This window comes from Cibotium barometz, chromosome 47 (assembly GCF_041138505.1).
Source record: "Cibotium barometz isolate CiBa-2024 chromosome 47, ASM4113850v1, whole genome shotgun sequence".
Taxonomy (NCBI): Eukaryota; Viridiplantae; Streptophyta; class Polypodiopsida; order Cyatheales; family Cibotiaceae; genus Cibotium; species Cibotium barometz.
The window spans coordinates 4,236,531-4,259,809 of NC_141092.1; the positions used below are offsets into that span (position 1 = coordinate 4,236,531).

General features: G+C 43.6%; 1 protein-coding gene across 10 annotated transcripts in view; it reads right to left on the bottom strand.

Moving 5' to 3' along the window:
• Positions 1-5,723: 5,723 nt before the first annotated feature.
• Positions 5,724-23,279, bottom strand: part of LOC147611285 (uncharacterized) — a 55,234-nt gene continuing 37,678 nt past the window's right edge. For 4 of the 10 annotated variants that reach the window (XM_086784372.1, XM_086784371.1, XM_086784363.1 and 1 more), the window contains 8 exons: positions 17,199-17,588; positions 16,930-16,991; positions 11,790-11,930; positions 11,496-11,601; positions 8,194-8,265; positions 7,828-7,944; positions 6,929-7,726; positions 6,348-6,829 (listed from right to left, as the gene is read on the bottom strand). In XM_086784372.1, coding sequence (XP_086640498.1) covers positions 6,941-7,726; positions 7,828-7,944; positions 8,194-8,265; positions 11,496-11,601; positions 11,790-11,930; positions 16,930-16,991; positions 17,199-17,588 — 1,674 coding nt within the window. In that variant the 3' untranslated portion in view covers positions 6,348-6,829; positions 6,929-6,940. Of the gene's footprint in view, positions 6,294-6,347; positions 6,830-6,928; positions 7,727-7,827; positions 7,945-8,193; positions 8,266-11,495; positions 11,602-11,789; positions 11,931-16,929; positions 16,992-17,198; positions 17,589-23,279 lie in introns of those variants that run through there. The other 6 variants (XM_086784370.1, XM_086784369.1, XM_086784368.1 and 3 more) reach the window with 6 other exon arrangements.

Genomic DNA, 23,279 nt, shown 5'->3' on the forward strand with positions numbered 1-23,279 from the left:
ACGTGACGGACAAGCTATCACACCCAAATTAGGAAGTTGCAATTTGCGGCTCTAAGGTAAGGCCCGATGACACATGCTTCAATAAGACTAAGGTAAGCTCTTGACTTAAAAAATAAGACTACGGTAAGCTCTAAGGTAAGGCCCGATGACACATGCTTCAATAAGGCTAAGGTAAGCTCTTGATATAGAAGCATTCGATTACCAAGTTTGTTGAATCTTAAGAGCAATTCAAGAGATTTAAGTAGTATTAAATTGCATGATATAAGTTATCTTTTAACACATTAAACAAGATAGTCTAAATTAGAACTTATTACATAATTCAATAAAATACAAGCAAGTATCAACCTGAGAACAAAAGATATGAAAATGACTTCGTATATTATTCCAAAGTTGGTACATCAATATATACATGGATGGTGCAGATTGTGGTTAGCCTCGTTATAGGAGCAAAAGTTTCATGAAAATCTAAACCTTAACCTTTGGCAGCTAGTCGCATGCTTTGTACTTATCCAAAGTACTATCAGATTTGTATTTTGTCTTCTATACCCACTTAGAGCGTATTACCTTATGTCTGGAAGCTGATCTACACTTTCCAAGTGTGGTTTTTTATGATGGAGTCATATTCAATTTGCATGGTTTGCGACCATCCAATTCTAATTCCCTTGTGCTTCATTAAGGGGGGAGGCTCTTGATTCTTGAGTACCTCTTGACATCATAGCTCACAAGATCATACCTAGCCCTGTTTTGCTCCTCTAATCTTGAGGTGCATATGCTCGATTATGCACCATCTAAAAGTTTTGAAGAGTATGCTCTAGTTCTTCATCTTTAAAATCCATCTCCATACTCCACGCGTTACCCTCTACCAAGATGCCTCTACCAAGATGAGAGGAAGCTCATGCAAAATCCATCTTCATTCTCCATAGGTTACCCTCCATCTAGTACCTCTTCCATGACATCATAGTTCACAAGATTATCCCTGCCTTGTTTTTCTTCTCTAACCTTCTAGATCTACAAAAATCTTGAGGTGCATCCTCGATTCTTCTCCATTTAAAATTTATCTATAACACTTACGAAATGGCTCACTCTTTTGTGGCAAAGCATACTTTATTTATTCATCTTCAAATCCATCTCCATTCTCCATAGGTTACCCTCCATTGAGATGCGCATAAGCTCATGTTACATGTAGATTTTGTGTTGCTTTAGTGATATTTTTATTGTATGAAGAAAACAAAATCTTCATCCAACATAGTTTTTCTTGGAATACCAAATCACTACTCACTATGATCTTCTCTATCGTCTGAGAATCATAGAGCCGATATCCCTTCAACTCCATGTTGTAACCCAAGAAGATGTATTTCTAAATTTTAGCATTCAATTTGTTTCTCTAAGCATATGGAACATGTATATAACATTCACACCCAAAACAATCAAGTGTTCAACTAAAGGTTTCTTACCCAAGTAGACCTATAACCAAGCCATCCCTTTGACGGTCTTTTTTACAATCATGTTAAAAATGTACATAGCTGTTAAATTCCTAAGTTTAAAAAGGATTGAGGTATATATCTATCATTAGGAATACTCCTTGCCATCTCTACATAGCAACACTCGCAACACCATTTTGCTGCAAAGTGTAAACAATAGTGAGTTGCCTCTTTCCTTATAGAAATCCAATAGTTCATCACATGAATTCTCTATAACAATATGGCACAGCAGAAAGAGATAGCAAGATAAAGCACAATAGACAATGCAATAGATACACAATGGAGAGAATTTAAAATTCTGATTATACCAAAGAGGTACAAGTGATGGTGTTGTCCACCCGTGCGCTCTCAAGTAGAGCTTGGATGGCAATCTAGACAGAATTTAGATGGAGTATGTACGAAGTGTAGAACAGGGTGGATACTCACAAGCATTGGATACCTTAGCTCATGGCAACCATGTCCATATATAGTATTGTATGCGGTGTGCTAGACACGTATACAACAAGGGCGGTTACACTGCATAGACACGATCATCGACCACCGACCACCGTCCACTAATGATGGACCTAGTATCCGAAAGAATATTTTAGGAAATATTCCTCATGCCCCGGATCTTAGCTAACGCTCATACCCCTTACCATCTCCTAACCATCACCAATGGTCACAATAATGACCCCATCGACGTCTATGCCGGGATTCCCACTAAAGACATATGCACCATGGCTGCTACTCATAATGGAGGCCTAACAAATGTGCATTATACATCAAAGTGAGATAAATGCTGAGAGGCGAGCATTGAGTGTATACTAACATTCTCCTTCTTGATATATTCTAAACTTCTTCAATTTTGATGTCTCAAGTTCAACGAATGCAAGTCATTCTTTAAACTTTCCAAGAGGAACTTTTACACCTAAATCTTCCTATATTAGTCATCAGTAGTAATCATCTATCAATGTGAAAAAATAGAATGAACATCCAAGTGAAATTGTACTTATCTTTACAAAGAGATCAATGCATATAAGCTGAAAAGGAGCCTTGGTCCTAAAACTAACCTTGTGAAAAGGGTTTTCAATGCTGCTTATCTATCATTATGTAACCTTCACATTCATTCGAATTGTCAGAAATTGGCGATGACAAATGATTAACTAGCTTATTGTTTTGCATCTCTAAACGGGTCTTCATACTGAGATGACTAAATCTCTCATGTCAAAGTCTGCTACTATCCAAATTAGCCTCCACTCCAAAATGCCAAAAAAATTTAAAGTTGCTTATGCATCATGCAAGCTTCACCTACATCCGAATTGTCAAAAATTGGTGACAAATGCTCAACTAGCTTACCGTTACGTATCTCTAAAAGTGCATGCATATTGAGAAGTCCATATCTCTCATGCGAAAGTTTATCACTACCCAAATCAAGCTTGATTGCAAAGCATCGAAAACTCATACAAGATGTTCCTTCACCTGACCTTGTGATCTCTATCAAGAATAACTACAATTGAATTTACAAGTGATAGTATGTAATGGCCAAGATAAAGAGACAGATCCTCACCCACCAAAGTTTGTTACTACACCCAACTCAACCTCCACTGCAAAACGCCAAAAGCTCAAAGTTGCTTATCCATTATGCAAGCTTCATATACATCCGGATTGTTAAAAATTGGTGACAAATGGTCAACTAGCTTACCATCATGCATCTCTGGAAAGAGTATGCATAAATTGAGGTGGTCATATCTTCCATGCCAAATTTCGTTGCTATCCAAATCGACCTTGATTGCAAAGTGCCAAAAAATTATACAAGATGTTCCTCCAAATTGCCATGACCTTGTGGATTCGTAGTCTTATATTGACTATACAACAAAGCCCATGCTTCTGCAACTATGGAGACTAATGAACAATGGTCAGGATGCTATCTTCCACACTCGTGACAATTGCGCACATAGCATCTACATCACTTGGAGAAGATAAGCAACAAGTGATACAAAGTTACCATTTGCATCTCTTGTTGATGGGAGGTGAGCATCAACACCATTGGTGATGTCCCAAAGCTCATACAAACACCGTATAGCCTTGAGCTTGAACTTCAAGAGAGGATAAATGGAACTTTTAATCTTTCCATGAATACTGTGAGCAAGGTCTTGTGGAAGATGCAATTTCTTCGAAAGGTTTCTTTCTTAGATAAAAACTAGCAAATAAGTTTTGTACATAGCTGAAAGCTCTAGTACCATGTAGTAAGAGGATGCATCATGCGATATATACAAGAGATCACTCACAAGAATCTTTCACAACACAAAAATTTAAAACTCAAATTGACAATAACAAAGAGAGATGCATATTGCATCGCGAAAAAAGTACAATAGATGACAAAAGTCCAACATCTATGTACTCTATAATAGATGACAAAGCCCAACATATGTGTAAAGGAAGCTTTGATGGCTAATCCAAAACTTAAGCCAAAGGTTGTATCCTAGTAGAAGTTAAGGAGTAATCTCACAATGATGATTGATGACCGTGTATCTATGTAAGCTTGTTTACACGGTATGGCCATGATATGACCGCGTCTATCACAGTCAATGCCACCGTCTTCAATGTAGACTTTAGTAATATTTATGCAATTTCCACCTCTTATGACCATATGAAGCTCATCTCGAGCCCGGTTCGAACCCCCGCAATGTCGAAGAAAAGTGTCCAAAGCGTTAACTCTACTTACTCTGTGTATTGTGGTGGGATAATGACCCATCGTGACACGTAGCTCATTTGCGAGTGTGTCAAATCTAATCTAAGCCCTCTACAAACCATCTAGTCTCCTACGCTACCTTCCCATGTGAATACGACGATGTCGTACACGACTACTCAACCGTGGCTACTTTTTATAATAGCCAGCACCGTACAAACACAAGCCAGCCAATGCCTTAGAACATTGATATCGAACATAAAGACCCCAAACAGAACCGACCAAATTACTTTTTCAAGTATCAATATTCTGACATTCATATGAAACCCACACGTGAAACCCTCGCCCATTGAAATTTTGAATCAAACTCTTGCTATATAGACATAGTGAAAACAATTTTATGAATGACAAAATAATGCCAGCAACAATCAACGAAGATGCAACACTGCCCAATACATACTTGCACACACACGTGACTCACGTTTTACCCTTAGAAAACTAAACTTCTGACACAGAGCAAAGCTCAAAACCATTTGCATATTTGCTACAGAGGGGCGAATGGTACGCTGCAATTTGCGTGTTGGTGGCTTCAGACGTCATTGCTCGACCTTGAGAGATGCCGTGCGTTTGAGAGGACAACAACAAAAAGCTCTTGCCAACTGTATGCTGAGGCATACAACGCAGAAAGAGGGCAATGGCGCCTTCGTTCTAAACAAATCTAGAGAACCACCAAATCGCTACAGTCGTGAGAAACTTGAATTACAGTGGATTTTTTCCTCTGTTGAAGCCAAAAATTGATCTGCAGTACTAAATAAAGGTTTCAATAGGCACTAATTAAGCCTGATTTGTTGCTAATTAAGCAAACTAAACAAGGACTAAGACTATGATATCCTGCTTTGATATCAACTCTACTGGAATTTGAGAGCAATTCAAAAGATTTAGCCAAGATTGAATTGAATAATATAGGCCATGTTTGAAAGTATCTAGCAAGCAAAACGTAGTGCATAACTAAGTAAAAGGCAAGCACATACCAACTTGAGAACAAAAGATAAATAAATGACTTGTATTATTACAAAGCGGGTACATTTACAACATATACATACACCTTGGTTCTCCACTTTGCTACAACTCTACATGCACCATGTACTTGTTAAAAGAGAGCTTCTAGAGTTATCCTATGAGTCTCCAACCCCTATGAGGATTGGTAATTCAGAAGTCTTTACAATCATGATTTTGAATTATAATCCCAATAATCACATCAAGCATCACCTCCCATGGGTATGCTTTTATGTTCTCTCTCACAAGGTTTAGAGTATGTTGACTCCGTTTAGAATACTTGAATGTGGTGCGCTTGTTATGGGCAACTGTAATGCCCTTGGTATATAGCATGGCCTAGTTCAAGTTACAGTTTTTACAAGTTGTTGTAATTGATGAACTATTTCCTGTGATCACATCTACAAAAGATCTAAAGGGGGGTCTATGAGACCAAAAATATTAAATGTGATCAGTGGGTATGCCAATAAAACATGAAAGGAAGAAAAAAAAAGACTAGCTACCAAATTGCATATATAAAACAATGGAGAGTTCGAAATGCTATATGAAAGGAAACAAAGTTACATGAAAATGCTATATAGCCGCAGGTATGATATAGAGATACAAAGTTACTTAAATAGATATGGTACCATACAGCAACCTTCTCTCATAAGACAGCAATACAATATGAGGACACTATATCCTGTTTTGGAATACCAAGCAAGTAGAACTGGAACGCCACTTCATACCCAATCCTCTCACATGATGCTCAACCCTCTCCAAAGCTTTTTTGCCAGCTCCACATCTCAAAACTTGTGTCGTGAACTACTACTGCTTTTGTTCATCATTCAAACCTTGAATTGATTGCCACCTCTCCCAGTGTTTTAAGATCAATGTACCAAAGAGTCCCCTGACATCATACCTTTTTTGCTAAGGGAGTAGCACAGTAAAAGCCTGCTCACCTGCACGATAGCGTGTCTGGCCTGGAACACAAGACTCGTCTTATGCTTGCATTGAAAATCAATTCAAAACTAGCTTTTCCAACTCTTGACTAGGGTAAATTGCAATGATAACAAGGTTATCCCTGCAGTCCACTAAATGTCTTAATGCTGTTGGAGAAAACATAAAACAGAAAGGTGTGCCTCTCAAGACTTGTTGGATACCATCAACAACGTAGTATCTCTACAACTGTTGATCTGCATTAACTAAAGAAAAAGAGTGTTTATACAAGTCCTCTCCTGTGAAAAACAGTTCCTGCCAGGCTAGGTGTAATTTTACTAACATAATGGCAGAAGTACAAGCACCAGCTCCGTCTCTATTACATAACAGCCTATCCTAAAAGCCAAGCTAATCTGATATCGAAGGGACCAAAAGTGCACCTTCGTTGAATCCACTCTTATCCTGACAAAAGAACATCCTCGTAATGCCTTTAAATACAAATGTCCTTAGCAGGTCTTCCTTCAGCACCAGAACCCTACAGATATCTATATCATATAATGAGACTCCACATACATGCATCCATGCTCAGAACCATCCTCTAATGCAAAGTTTTTATCCCTCTCAGTTGATATATTACTACAGGAGTAACATACTGTAAAACTAGAAGCTTTCCTTAATTTAACAAAAAACAGAAAGCTGAAGGAACCTGCACAGTGCACACGCAAAACCATCATCTTGATTCAATGAGAATACCATTCACAGGAGAAGCCATGATGTAGAGGACATGGCAGAAAGTTTCACATACCTTTCATGCAGCCTATGAAGCCAGAAATACATCCTCATTTGATGTTATGGCCCCAACAGAATCTTCACTACGTTTTATGGATTGCTTTGATAAATGGTCCTTTTGGACCCTGTTTGAACTGGTAGCTGGAGAAACCCCACTTCTGACATGATCCCTCTTTGGTGTCTTTTCACCTCTTATCCTCTCCCCCTGTGCTCCATGAGGATCCTCTTTCCATTTTTCCTTGGGCGGCAGAGCAGCCTCACTAGAAGGTGCTGTACTCACAGCAGGATTTTTCCCCCTCTTGCTCGGTACAGTTGCTGTTACGTCATCCTCAACTAAAGATGTTAACCCATTGGAAGACTCATTCAGAGTGGCTTTTTTATCAAATGCAGAGTTTCGAACCTGCTGACTGTCATTACTAACTTCAAGAGAGCAAGATTCGTCCAGGGAATTTGATGTTTTAGCACCTTTGTCAGTTTCGGGTGCCGGGTTACTTCTGTTTTTTGAGGAGTTCTCTATAATTGAATCAACCTTTTCACTCTGTCCAGCCCCAGAGGATTGAGTTCTTGACCTCTCAGGAGGTAAAACTGTCTTACACAGCTTTTTGAACGATTTTGGTAGTGCAGAAGCATTTCTGGATGACTGAGGGTCACGAGGAGCCTCCTTTCTTGCATGATTATCACGTGTACCATGAATATGTTTAACCTGCTTTGAGGCAACTGCTGGGCTTACATGAGCTGAGTTGTTTTCAAAACTGCCCATGCTTATAGCACTTTTCCTTCCCAGTTTTGGTGACTTTGCACGAGTTGTTGGTATCTGCATGTATAGAAACATTAACACTAGTATGGTCACAGAACCAAGCAAAGATGGGACTGAAGAACGAGTGAAACTGTTGAACCAATTAAGTCCTTGCATACCCCAGCTTTTTTCGTCTCCATCTTTGACTGTACAGGTTCCTGATAAAAGTTGGGCATTGGTGTGGCTTTAAATTTAAGACCTTTCCGAAGCTGTTTGATTTCTTCCTCTGCCTCTTCCTGGCCAAAATTTGGTGAGGTGTAATTAGCTTCTAGACATTGCAAAGAATCTTCAAAGCGACAGCCCTAACAACCCTGTCGAATGCAGAGAAAACCCTGACAACTGTGGGCAATGCAGGGGCTACATAGCCTTAACAACTGTACAGCAATGCAGAGCCTACATGAAAGGGTGTCATAAGATGAGCACTTAACCATAGGTCTCCTAAGTCACACCATTAAACAGCTTGGATAGTTCAACAATCAAGCTACCTGTGTTTTAGCTTCAGCTTGACTTTTTTCTGCCTCCTTGGCACTTAACTTGGCTTCCACCTTGGAATTGAACTGAAATCAAACCAGAAAACCTCTCATTTAGAAGCACTTGAATCAACTCAATTCTCGAGCAGAAAGAAACATGTTACTAGATTGGTAGGAGCTTCAACACCAAATGCCACTGTGTATATACAATTACAAAAAAAAAGGTTGCAAACTTGAGTACACTTCAAGTACATGGGCTTACTGCAAGGCTGTCGATCTATTCAGATGAGAACAAATTCCAATGGTCATGACACGAGATGTCATGAAGCAAAATTTTCCCTATATGACTAGAGACTTGCTGAAAGCCTAAAGAACTTCCAAAACCATTGCATGCATACCATAAAAAGGTGAGCCTCCGATCGCATTTATTTCATTTCAATACTCATACCAAACCTCTACTTTCCATACAAAACATTCTCAACCTTAACAAATCAGCAAGGCTCCTAAGAGAGTACCTATCACTGGTACTCATTGACAGTCATGGAGTCTCTGGCTCTAGGAGAGCTAATCTTTGATGTGGATCCAGTGGAACCCCGGCGAGTGGGAATGGACAGATCCCTTCAGCCCTGAAAGTGCCACCACCCCCTTTTTTCACTACTCGATGAGGCTAGGCCGACGGATACAGATACATGAGATTGACAGTACACCCACTCAGCCATCCCCCCCAACTGCCAGACCCCCTCCCAAGACATCTCACCTAGCTTCCTCACAGACTACTGGAAGCGACTATGGGACAGCTTCCGACCTTGAAAGGTCACTCTATTCCTCTGGCATGAATTTAGCAGTTGGCACGTGACTGGCCATTGGTGGTTGTCCAGCACAGTGCATAAGGTGCATCCACCTGCAGGAGTCGCAGCGACATTGCCTTTGCGACTGCCCCAAAGCACAACAGGATTGGCTGAGGATTCTTCAACTATTCACCACCTCTTGGGCCTCTTCTTCCTGCATCATGACACTCGCCTGGGTGATAAGAGTTAGGTCCTGCCCTCCACTATAAGGAGACATTGATAGCTAGGCCCTCAGGTTCACACATTGCAGGATAGAGTCTAACCCCACCCCTGACTCTCCACTAAAGGCCTGGCCCCCCGGAACTTGTCAGAGGTGGGAGATCATCAGTAGCATAGCCGCATGGCACATTTGGCGAACACAATGCAGTGAGACCATTGAGGGCGCCCATACATCCCCAGCGGAGTGCCATATGGATAGATATCATTCATACCCTCCACGGCAAGTGGGGGAAGCCACTGAGAGATTCAGATCGCATGCAGTAACGTCAAGAGGACTTCCTACGCATTTGGCATCACGGCCCCTTCCTCTCGAACAGCGCCGGGTGGCCCCACTTGTCACTACAGGCCACCGGTTTGCTTCCCCACCCCACCACCCGAAATGAGATAATTCTCTCCGAAAGCGGCCAGCCATGGAGGGGACTACCCTCCCCAGTGTTTTCTCCCCCCTCTTTTGGAGGCTCTGAACATGTAATTCAGCTTGTTGGCTCGTTTTTCATATTACTTATAGAAGGATCTTTTTTCCGGGGGGGGGAAAAAAAAGAAGAAATTATGCATAGAATAACTTCTTGAAGTGCTTTCATGCTGCACTCCCATCCAAAATCTTTGCTAACCACCAATCACTAGCAGTCTCTTTCAAGTGCATACCAATGTGACGAAGCATAAACTTCTCAAAGAAGTCCTCGACCAAAAGGCAATCTCAATATGTCAAATGAAAGCAAGCACTTTCTTCATGTCCATCCTGCCATTGAAGTTCTCAAACTTCACATCTTTGTCACCTGACTTGAACTCTTTAAGTCGCTTCCTAGGATAAGAGTCCTCTAGATCATCTACATCTCTATCATGGTGACATCATCATAGTACTATATATGTATCTCTATCAAGGTGATGATGTCGTGGTGAAGTGTTACGGTACCTCTCTTCTCGATCTCGAGTCACATACTCAGAACAATCTAGACACTCCAAGCATGAACAAACATGCTGTACCGGCTCATGTCAAGAACAAGTGGAAGAATCTGTAGTCATCTCTTGCTCTCTTTCCCCATGCCATCTATCTCTATGGATATCCCTGCGGGGAAGAATTTTTATCATCAAGTTACCAACTGACTCTAAGATCAATTCTCCCTTGCTCATCAAGTATGCAAGTGCCAACTCATGGGGTTTCTCAGCACCCATCTCGTTGGCAATAGTATCAAATGTAACATCACGTGCATAGCCTTAGCCTTGGCTTCCAAGACTTTCTGAACTTCTCGATCATCCCTCAAAGCCCTGGGCTCCTCAACCTCACTTCAACCTTAGCTTCACTGTGAAAGAGGAAAAACCAAATTAGCGTTTTAGCTTTTAAAGTTTCAGCCTATTTGTGCATGAGCTTAGGTCTATAATGTGCAATGTACACAAAACATTTGTAGATGTAAGATCACTCCAATTAGAACTAAGACCTTTGGCTTTGTGCAGCTCTCTTTTGCTAGTTGTCTTACAAACAACCAAGAGAAATGGTTGCTAACACAACAAGATCTCACACACCACCATTCACTGCTGGAAGTTCAAAATCTGTCATCCTGCGAGCTGTAGGACACAAGCATGAAAGTTGACAAAACACTTTGACACCAGCGCCAACAATGCTGTTTTTACTGTAATTCACATCTCAACGGCAACTAAAGCTCGGATTGTTCTGAAGCCATGTTTACTGTATGAGACTGCTAAACAGACAAGGACAACAACCTTGATAATCAACTTTGAAATCAAAAAACCTATCTCAAGGAGAGGCATCGGAGCAGTTCATCACAGGACTCGAGAACCTATGTGATGAGATGGCAGCAATCAGCACCTTGGTGACAGCTACAAGATCTCACTTGTTGGTGAATCAGGATCATGCTGCCCAAGTACGATAGTTTTATTACTTCCCTTGCAACCTAGGTCCAGAATATGCCTTTCCTTTGAAAAGGGTGGAACAATAATTTTGGAGGAGGAGTTGCAGCTAAAGGCTCAACACAAAGGTAAAAGGAAAGGGAAACGACTGAAGTGACCCCTCTAATTCAAAGAATAGAAAGTGCAAATGTTTCAGTTGCAACAAAAGGGGCATATGGCCAAGGATTGTAGGAAGTAGCATGCACATGCCAAAACAATAGAAGCTGGCTGCCTCATACAGCAGACAGCAATGAATCTTTCTGCAGCTATTCAATTCAGGCTGCAAGACCCTTCAAACCTAAAGATAATACAACTTTTAAAAAAATCATGTCACAAACTCAATACCTCTTTTCGCTTTTCGGCTCTTTCATCGCTTTTAAAGCTGAATGTGTTGGTATGACTTTTTGCTGGACTTGCTCTTGATTTTCCGCCATTCCTGATTTGAACCAGTCTAGCTTGATGTCAAGGAGGATTCTTTACCACTCAATGGCACCAGGCCATTGCAGTGTTATGTACCTAAGACTGTTAGTAAACAATCTTACCTCTTGCTAATCACTTCAAAAACAGAAAAATGACTTAGTCAAAGTGAAGAGTGATATTAAGAGTGTCCCTGGTCCAAAAAGAGATCATTAAGGATACTGTGTCGTTCCATTCGGTTCCATGTCATCTTGCTTCAACTCATTTGCAGCCATGATACCTTGTTTCAACTCATTTGGAGTCACAATACCATGCTTGAACTCATCAGGAGTTTTGGACAGCTGTTCAGGTTTCACCTTTTGCCTGAAAAAGCATAAAAGTGAATGCACTGAACCAAAGAATGAATAACCACATGTTGCTCTGCAGTTGAGTTGTACATAAAGTCCTAGGGTTTCTTAAAAGCTAATTAACTTCTGAAAGCACCAAAAGTTATCAGACTCCTAGAATAGGAGAGGGCTGGATGACTATACGATGACTATAGACATGTGGGCCAATTTTGCATTACAAAACATGCGTAACATAATCATGGAGATATGAAGTGTTCTTTTCCATAGGCCATCATGGCATGCATGAGACATCCTTGAACCACCCATTGCAGGTTACGAACCTCTCCCTTCTTGTTCCCTCACGCCACTTCCAGGTTTTTGTTCTAGCTAGTATGTACTATATTACACGTAGTGGTTGACTAATATAATATGGTCTGCATTCCTGCATTGCTTTGATCTGTACTTAATTGCTACCATCAATGCACTTGGATTAATTCAAAGCCCACAAATAAGCCAATTCAAGCAGGTGTGAGATCTACATCCAAAAACAGGTACGTTGTGAAGTACCCAACAGTTTATATAGGGCCTACAATATTGAGGGATATAGATGTAAGGTATAAAAAATATGAAGCCAACCACTCAAAAAATGTGAAAAATGCAAACCACAAGTAGAAGAGAGAATAGAAGCAACTAGCAGGGTAGTAGTGTTGGGTATTCGGAGCTTCAAGTGTGTGTCCATCGTGTGCTTGTATAACCGTGTTTGTGTATCTGCGTGTGTCTGTGTGTACAACCTAAATGTGTGTATGTCCACCTTGTTCAAGTAGAAGAGAAAATAGAAGCAACTAGCAGGGTAGTAGTGTTGGGTATTCGGAGCTTCAAGTGTGTGTCCATCGTGTGCTTGTATAACCGTGTTTGTGTATCTGCGTGTGTCTGTGTGTACAACCTAAATGTGTGTATGTCCACCTTGTTCATTTATGAGTGTGTGACCACCTGCTTAGGTGTTAACGCCCTCTTATCTAGATAAGATAAGTATGTCCTATGTGTCATGTGCCCATTAGTACTTGTGATTTGTGTGAGTCAAAAGATAAGGTCCTGCACCTACAAAAAGGGCATGTACTTTCATTTTACATCAATGAAACATTATGTGAGCTTTGTGCCCCCAACACTCGTGCATCACTCTCTCTCTCTAGCATATCGTCTCTCTCTCTCTCTCTCCCCCCCGCTATGGAGTTTCTTCCCCCATAGCTGCTTCACCAACTCCTTGACAATCCTAGCATTGAAATCCCTGTGAGAAATGGTTCTCCTCTCTCCATGAGGAAGGAAATTGGAATAAAGTTTCAAAATCTCACCACAAAGTGCTATTGCAAATCCCATACTGCTACCACATACAGTTTGTCTGCAGTTTTTATAGTCTCAGCACCGTCATTTGGTTCTCCTTTCTCCACGAGGAAGGAAATGGCTTGCCATGATATAGCATGTTGGGTTCCTGCTCTCTTTTGCTTCTGTTCACGTACCACATGCCTCTATCATCTTTTGCAACAGAATCTTTGGCGTCTCTAGCATCAGCCAAAGAGGAAGGCCTTAAGTTGACTGAGCCCCCCTGCTGTAAATTGATGATTTGTTGCAGCATGGTTGGCAGCAAACACCACCACCTCACCATCTTTTTGCCAATGAATCTTATGATGAGTTAACAATCAACCCCCTCTCAAGGAGGATATAGAGGTTCGAATCTACGTGAGCACAGCGCAGGCCGAGCTTCTGAAAGAACTCATCAATCCGCTGGTATCCAACCCGCGGAGCTTGCTTCAGACCATATAAAGCCTTCTTCAGTCGGTACACATGATCCTGTTTGCCTGAAACAACAAATCCCGGCTTTGCATGTAGATGGGCATTTAAGTAGTCATCTACACACCTTAGACCATGATCGCGCAATCGTCATGGCACTTTCTTCATAAACCTCCTGTGTAAGCTCCCCATTCAGGAAAGCCGACTTGACGTCCATCTGGAAAACGGGCCATCTATGATGACCTGCAAGAGCAAGAACGGTGTGAATGGTAGTCATCCGGGTCGTCAAAGCGAAGGTCTCATCGAAGTCGACTCCACGGCGCTGAGCATAACCCTTGGCAACCAACCTCGCCTTGTGCTTGTCCAAGTGGCCATCAACTCAAAACTTCGATTTGAAGATCCAACGCACACCAATCACCTTACGCGCTGCACTGGCCGAGGCACCAAAATCCAAGTGCCATTCCGTTCGATAGCATCCAGCTCTGCCTGCATAGCACGACGCCAAGGCTCATGTGAAAGAGCCTCGTCCACAGAAGTGGGATCAAAAGGACCATTAATGATAGTGGACATAAGAGCATAATTAACAAACATGTTGCCCTCATGAATTTGTTTCCCTGTAACTCTAGAAGAACACCGGAGAGAACCAAGCGAAGGAGCAGAAGGAAGCTCACGTAACCCAAAATCACGAAGTGATATGCTCGAACTCGCCGAAGGAGGAGCAGAGTCATCATCATCTGATTGAGAATCCACAGCTGGAGGTGTAACAGAAGTAGAGGGAGGAGGAGGAGGAGAAGGAGAAGGAGAAGAAGAAGGAGACGGAGGTGGAGGTGGAGAAAGAAGAAGCTACCACCCCCCTCTGAAGATGTAGAAGTCTCGTCGAACACCACATCACGGCTCACAACAGCTTTACCGGCCTGAGAATCATAAAGACGATATGCCTTGGACTTAGTACTGTATCTGAGAACAGTCATGCGCTGAGACTTAGAGTCCAACTTGGAGCAATGCTCCTTAGGCACATGAACATATGCCGTACACCCAAATATCTGAAAATGAACAACGGAGGGCTTCTCACCATGGAAAGCCTCATATGGAGTTTCATCTAGAAGGACAGCAGTAGGAGACCTGTTCTGAATGTAAACAATAGTAGAAGCCACCTCAACCCAGAAACGTCGAGGTAATGAAGAATGCTCAAGCATAGCACGGGCTATCTCCATAATGGTTCTATTCTTCCTCTCTGCAACTCCATTCTGTGATGGAGTATATGATGTAGTAAGCTGTCTCCGAATGCCATGGGTCTTGCAATTTTGCTTAAACTCCTGGGATGTGAACTCACCCCCTCCGTCGGTCCTGAGAGCCTTGACCGAGTGACCGGTCTCTTTTTCCTTATCCTTGTCGGAATCCTTGGAGTTCTTGTCAAAACCCCCTTTCCCTTTCTTTTGTTGATTCTTCCCTTATCTCGCGTTGCCAAAGCTACATCAGGGCCACCAGAGGTGCCAGCCCGCTCCTCAAAGCGAGACTCAATCTGCATAACGAAGGGGAGAACTTTCTCCCAAGTAACTGGAACAGGACGAGGAGAAGAAACAAGAGACTGAAAGTATGCATCAAACCTCTCTGGAAGCTTGGAGAGCAGCCGAATAGCCGTGTCCTCTGTGGAGATGTCCTTGCCACAAACAACAAGCTCATCCCAGAGATCTTTCATCTTGGAGATGAAAGCAGATAAAGATGGAAAGGCAAAAATTGATAAGTTCATAAGTTGCTTTTCCAACGCCAAAATCCGACCCGGAGACTTAATCTCATAGAGATCTACAAAAGCCTTCCAAACTTCATGTGCAGCATCTGCTATACGCACATGAGAGAGAACAGAATCCTGACAGTTCAACATCAGAAAAGAGAAAACGCGTCGATCGTTCGACTACCAAAGATCAATCTGTGCCTGAGTCGCACCACCGGAAGCAAGGGTGGGAGGGGTGGCATTGGCCGGTGTAACAAGCCAATCCCAAAGATCCACGCCACACAAGGCCGATTTCACCTTCACCTTCCATAGGGTGTAGTTGTAACCATCCAACTTTGCAGACTCAATGAACATATGAAGAGAAGTCGAAGCAGCCATCACAAAAGCTTAGGCTCAATCTCAAGAAAAAATGCACAAACTCTGAAGTAGAAGTGTCCTCCACACGTACCAAGAGTACCTATAAAAGCATGTACTTGGGAGGCAGAGGCGATGGGCAGAGGCAGAGGCAACACGCAGTCGTGGGAGAGAGCGACTGATGGAGAGTGGCAGCACAGCGCTAGCAACAAGGAGCCAGTAGGGCGGCAGCGGGTGTATAGCGGGCAGCAGCGGCTGTATAGCGGAGGTGATGTTGCTGCTGGTGCTAGATGGGAGGTAGAGGTTATGGGCGGTTGTGGGAGAGGGCAGCACCAGGCTGCTATAGTACGGCCGATCAAGGCTGACACCAGCTGATGGCGGGCTACATATCAGGTGGCAACGTTGCAGCAATGCACAGCAGCACACAATGGAGATGCCCAATTGTCACGTGCACACCTTACTCCGGTGCCACGTAAACATGATTATTCCTTGCTGAAACTCCCTAAAGGGAGAAGTTAAGAGGCCATGTATGGGCAGTTTGGAGCAATTTTGACAAACCTGTAAGTGCCCACGACATAGAGCCAAGACCAAGGGCATGCAACCATGAACAAACGAGAAGAGGTGGAGATAATAAAGGGGTGAGGAAGGAAGTATAGGAGATGATGGAGAGAATCAAGGGATTCAAAAGGTGAACAATTTCATTGGCTGCTTCTTTTTTTGCGAGAAAGAGACTTCAATTAAGTTTGAATGAAACAAATGGCTTTTTTTTCGAATGGTGCTTAATTATCTGCCCGTAGGCAATGCCGCCAAGGAAGCACCAAGGGGGGTTTTGAACCAAGGTCTCTTGGTTCTAGGCAAACACCTTCACCACTTGAGCTATCACCTCATTGGCTATTCAAGAGCCCTTCTGAAATAAAATATGTGCGTCTAAGCCAAAACTGTGCGTTAATTTTTTATTCTTGTTTGTTTTGTATGGTATGGCCTATATTTTGAGTTTTTTTATGTCACATTTTCACCCACCCCAACAAAAAAGCAACTAAAAGTGAAGCTGCAAGCAGTTCTCTGACCAACTAACAAAAAGAAAAAAGTTATTGATGTAACCATCAGGAACCACAGACGAGCCACCATTTCCAGCCACTCATACAAAGAAGTTCAAGGTGCTTACTTTCTGCTTTCCTCCATTGAAGGTCTGCATCCAGAAGACTTCTTTTCCATCTTCACCAGAGCCTAAAAAAAGTAACAGTAAAGTATGGAGTGCCAAATAAATGTCAATGGGTGGATAACTAAAGGAGTAGAAATGCAATGCGTTGCAGTGAACGTGTTTTGAGACATGGATAATCAGGTGTGCAGGTTCTCTCTCGTGTTTAACATGAATTACTTGCTCTAAGGACTATGCTCGAATAAAAAGTCTGTCCACCATCAAACAAGACATACCTGAGTGTTCTTCAAAGGTGAAGAATGCACTAAAGAGCCATTGCGAGCAGGCTTCCCTGAAAATCTGGTTCCATCTTGTTCTGGGACGATACCTGTCACAGCAGCTCTTTTGTTTGTTGCAAGTGCAAATGGTTGTGGCACTGTAACATTGGTATGTGAATTTCCAGTATTCATCAACCGCATCTCTGTAACACCTCCAAGCCCCTGGTTTTTTGGAGCACTACCTTTGTTCAGCTTTGATGAAGAATTTAAAGCACCAGACATGGTATTGGACGTCACTTTCACTCTCGGGCTCTGAGAAACTAAATGTGAAGACTTTTGAGCTGACAACTTTGAAACTCTCCTTGCTTTCACATCATCATATCCAACTGCAGAATGTGTGGAAGACTTCTGCCATACACATACGCATGTAGGAACATGTAAACCCCGTATGCAAAAAACCACCACAATAATTTCAGTTTACTACTTTAAACCTTTCAAGCACACAGCGAGTAGAATAGTGCACACAATACAAAAGTAAACAACATGCAAGGATAAATGGTGAAGCATCAAGTAGAGATGCACATTGCGCTAGTATGTGAATGTGCACAAGTTTTTCCAGCAAGAAGTTTGTCATGACAATCTTGAATGCACCACATGCGGCACATACACACCTTTGCACACAATACATCATCAAGTGTGCATATATGAATGGACACATATGGTTTTTCATGAAGAAGTTTTCCATGACAAACCTGAACACCTATATATGCACACATTACATCTTTACTTGCGCACACATAAATGGACTCACATGATCATGTATGTGTACACGCAGAGAGCGTATATGATAACTCTGCTTTCTTCGTGCATGAGTCGATGTAGAAAGTTATATATATGTGAAATGCCGCAAAAAGATGACTATGCAACACCTCTCGAACATATAGATTTTATTTAAAATTTTATCGAGAGCAAAGCGTATAATAACTCACATGCAAAAAATTTTAAAAATCCATACATTTACATATAAATGGGCACACTTCCATTTTTATTTTTAAATACAGAGAAGCTACATGCATATAACCTACATTAAACATGTGCATACATTAACAGCATACCTAAATGAACCCTGAAAATTTCAGGAAACTGCTCTGCTCATAGCCTCCGCTAAAGAAAGGTAGTGTAAGGGAGCTAGGGGGAATCCCTGACACACCGAGCGGGAAATCTAAAAGCACTCACCACGTCCCCCGAAGGCCAAAACTGTGCTATGGGCCTCCCAATACAGGCATAAGGTGGATAAGACCCTCCATGAGAAAGGGGGGCATCATACTTGTAGTATGTACGCCATCCCAATACAGGCATAAGGTGGATAAGACCCTCCATGAGAAAGGGGGGCATCATACTTGTAGTATGTACGCCACATCTCCTATAAGCAAGAGTGATCTCATCCCCAATGTGGTCCCAAAACTGTACAAAGAAGCATGGGGAGAGACCATCATTCCCTCAGCATTTTCCTTTTGAAAGAGCCTTCAATGCATGTCTCAACTCATCCTTCAAGAAGGAGCATCCAATGAAGAACACATACCATCTATGATAAGTCTGGGATTGCACTGCCAAACTTTCAAATGTGCGACAGCTCTCTACAGAGAGGGGACCTCTGCAGAAAGCAATATCCAAAAAAGATATGATACGATACTCCTCACCCTATCCGGCTCAGTCTGAATCTCTCCCTACGAGTCCTTATCTCACACACTCCCTAGTACCTACAATGGGTAGGCCCATGTGCTGAGAAGAAATGTTTGTTGCATATGTCACCCATCTGTACCCAAAAGGCCCCCACCACAAATGGTGTATTTGCTTTTATTAGAATGGTGTAAAATACTGAAATAAAAGACTGACTGAACCTTCTTGGCTGAGATGGATCTCTGCCCTTGACCTTCAATCCTTCACCCCTTCTGCGTTAGCTTGTTCTAGGCTGTCCTGGCCCTTGGTTCAGCTTCAGCACTTGATGAATGATGAGATAAATGACTTGATTTGAGCCTTGGGTACTTATGCCCTCCTAGACAGCCAGTCGGCCAGTTTACAGCAGTCAGCTGTCCCAAATATGCTCCACGACTGAATAATACAGCATAAAATGCTAGAAAATGCTGCGCATGCCTACATTAAATGCTAGGCACTAGGCACATGATGTATTGGCTGCTGGGCAGCCTGTGTGGGCTGCCCCACACTTGCCCTACAGTCCCTTAGGCTGGATAACCAGTCGGCTACCCTTGCAAGAGCCCTAGGGCTGTCCTACAGCCCTCCTATGTCCCATGGCTGGTGGGTACAGCCAGGGCCTTCCTGGCCCTTATGGGGGTGGTCTTACACTTTCCCCATGCCCCAAGTGTCCTTGAGGTAGCCCTATGGGCTGGCCCCTTTCCTATATGCAAACCCTAACTGTCTACACTGTTCTGGCATCCAGTATCATACCAAATACACAGAACCACTGACATCATTCCAAAGGGAGACTCACAGCGTGGACTAGCACTGTTTCGTGTGCAAGACAATGCACACCTGACCTTGGACTCATGTGCAGGACAATGCACACCTGACCTCGGACGACTGGAATGGAACCCTGGCTGACTCATCCCGAACTGGGCTCACATGGGGCCAGTTTTCCATCCCAGGTCCTGCACCTTCTGTATAGATATGTCTACGTGGCATCCAAGTGTGGGATGCACGTGACATCCCCTTCTGCTTAACTTGACGGAAGCCGCATAGCCTCCGAATAATCCATCAATAACGCCGGATAGTCGTCGAAAAACTCTTTATCAAGCCATACCGCTTCGTGAGTCCCTCGGTCGTGAAACTTCGTGAGGAACTGTCTTTGCCTTCGACCTAAGCCATGCTTGAAACGGTGCACAAAAGGATCTATTCTGTAACCATAACTTCAACTTCATCAATAATATCTCATTCCACTTCGTGTTTAACTTCTGAAGGGATCGGACCTACATATGGCTTTTACCAACTGACGTGAAACACATCGTGCATGGTCCAACTCGGAGGTAGCTTCAACTTCATTGAAACCTCGTTAATCTTTCGTTGGATGGGAAAAGATCCGAAGCTCAGGAAAGACAACTTTGGGCATCACTTGCCCACCTGTTTCAACCTTTGCTTCATAATCCGAAGATAAACCCAATCCCCTTCCGAAAACTGCATATCCCTTCGGTCTTTATTGGCATGTCGAGTGTAGGCCTCTTCCGCTTTAGCCAACCTGTTCTTTACTGACTCTAAAATCTCTTGGTAAGACTTCATCACTCTGTTCACTTCAAGTACTGAAGACGAGGTCCTGGTCAATAGCGACTGGAATGGTCTTCCAAACGCTACCTCATATGGAGTCCTGCCAATAGCTGAAGAAAAAGAATCATTCAAAACAGCCTGAACTAAAGGCAAAAATGATTCCCACTTACCTTGCTGATCGTGGACATAACACTTCAACACATCAAAGGCCAACTCGTTGTAGATCTCTATCTGGCCGTCCGTCTATGGGTGAAAAGCACTGGAAAAATTCAATTTAGTACCAAAGTTATCAAACAATGCCCTCCAAAAATGACTAGTAAACTTGGCATCTCGGTCTAACACTATGGTCCTAGAAATCCCACCAATCAGATACCAATGCCGAATAAACAACTGGGCAACATCCTCGACGGTCACAATGGCCTTACATGGAATAAGCATAACAAATTTACTAAATCTATCAACAATAGTTAAGCACTGAGTATTACGCTTACTCGGACTGGGAGGTAGATTCGTGACAAAGTCCATCGAAATATCTTGGAAAGGTCCCTCAGGAACTGGCAAGGGCTGTAATAACCCTATCTTCTTTCCACGAGAAGCTTTCACCTTTTGACAAATATCACAGCGTTGTACCTATGAAAACACATCTCGCCTCATCTTTGGCCAATAATATTGCCGTTCCAATTTCTCCATAGTCGAATTCATGTCCCTATGACCACTAGTAATGGCGTCATCGGCATCATGGAGAAGACCTTCCCTAAACGACTTCATGACACACAGTCGGTCTTTGTAGAAAAGCCAACCATCATGTATCAAAAAGTGACATGGTCCTGTGGCATCCAATGCATGCTCCCACTGTGTACTGAATTCCTCGGAATCCGTGTACGTGTGCTTCGTGTCGTTTAGTCCCGTACCAACAAGGTCAAGTCTAGTGGTCTGAATCGACCCTTCCTGCTCAAAGCATCAGCCACCCCCACTGGATTGGTCTTTCCTGGAAGGTACTCAATCATACCACCAAATTTCTAGAATATCTGGCTCCAGCGGTGTTGTCGGTCACTCCATTGTGACCTTGGCATTGTCTGAATCCAACGTAATGCCTGATGGCCAATGCGAACCTCAAAGTCACGGCCATAAAGAAAATGTTTCCCATGTTTCAAGGCTTGTATGACTGCAAGGAGTTCACGATCGTAGACTAAGTAATTCTTCTCTGCGGGTAGTAACTTACGAGACATGTAAGCTACTATATGACCATTCTCTTGTAACACACCGCCAACTGCGATGTTACTCGCATCGCTCATCACCTAAAATGGCTCGTCCCAGGCATTGCCTTCTTGTCTTAACACCCTTTAGCAGATCGGTGAGATCCGCCGAGAGGTCAGAAAACTTGTCTATGTGGGTGGAGTATGCGTGGCATATACCCACAAAGGATCTGATGTCATAAGCTGTCTGAGGTACTTCCCAATTGAAAATCTCGGCCACCTTAGCCGGATCAAATCGAATGCCTTCTGCACTAATTATGTATCCAAGGTAATGAACCTGGAACAAGTAAAATTCTGACTTCTTCTCATTGACGTACAGCTCGTTGCTTTCCAGCAACTTAAGGACTTTCTCCACATCAATGTCGTGCTGCTCAACCGTAGCTGAAAATACCAGTATGTCGTCCGGAAATATGAACACACACTTTCCAATTAATTCCTAGAAAACACGCATAATCATGCGGTTGAATGTAGCTGGGACGTTCGTCAAGCCAAACGGCATGACCACAAATTCAAAGTGGACCCGCTCCGTATGGAAGGCTGTCTTGGGAATGTCCCCCTCCACAATCCTCACCTGGTGGTATCCACTCTTTAAATCAAGTTTCGAGAACACCTTAGTCCCATTCAGCCTCTCCAAAATATAACCTATTCGGACTATGAAAATTTTGCTCGCTGAAGCTCCCGCTGCTCGCCCATCGCCGCCGCCTTCGCTTCTTGCTCCCCCCCTTCTACTCGCCGTTGCCCCCCCCCCCCCCCCCCTTCTCGCGGTCCTGCCTGCTTGCGCCCCCCCTCCTCGCTGCTGCTGCGCCTCCCCCCTTCTCGCCATCTCATCCCCCCCCCTCCTTACCTCTTCGCGCCGACTCACCCCCCCCCTCCCTCTTCGCCTATTCGCCCTCCCTCCCCCTTTTTTTCGCCAGATTCGTCCCCCCCTCTCCGCCTGCTCGCGCCCGCCTCCTCTCAGCAGTGCCCCGCCCCCCCCCCCCCCCCCCCCCCCCCTTCTTGTAGCTGCCGCCCCCCCCAGGGCTTCTCCTTGGGGTTTGTTCGCCCCCTCCCTGCTCTTTCGTGTCTTTCTTCACCCCCAGGGGGGTTTCTGTTTTTTTTTTCCTCTTCTTCCGGTCTTCCGCCTCTTCGTGTGCAGCCCATTTCTTGCAGGTTCCCCGTTTTCGCCTCGCCTTCGCCTGAGCTTCAAACTCTGATGGAGACTCCTCCCGCCTCGCCTCAGAGGGACTCATCCGCAGCCCCCTCGCCCGCCCCCGAGGACATCCCCATCAGGCTTTCTCTTTCGCCGGAAGAGGAAGCGAGCCTCACCGCAGAGGTGGAACGCCTCCAGGCTCATTCCACCATCTGCCGTATAGTCGGCACTCGCCCCAGCAGAGGGGAGATCAGGGATCTTCTTCAGGCCCGCCTTCTAGCAGATGTGGGCAAGATCCTGGATGTACAGCTCTTGGGCCGGGGACATTATCAGATCGAGTTTGAGGCCGCCCAGAGCGTGGCCAAGGTCCTTGCCATGAGTCCTCTGGACATCAGGGGTGCTCGGGCTTTCTTCAGGCCTTGGCAGCATGGATTTGAC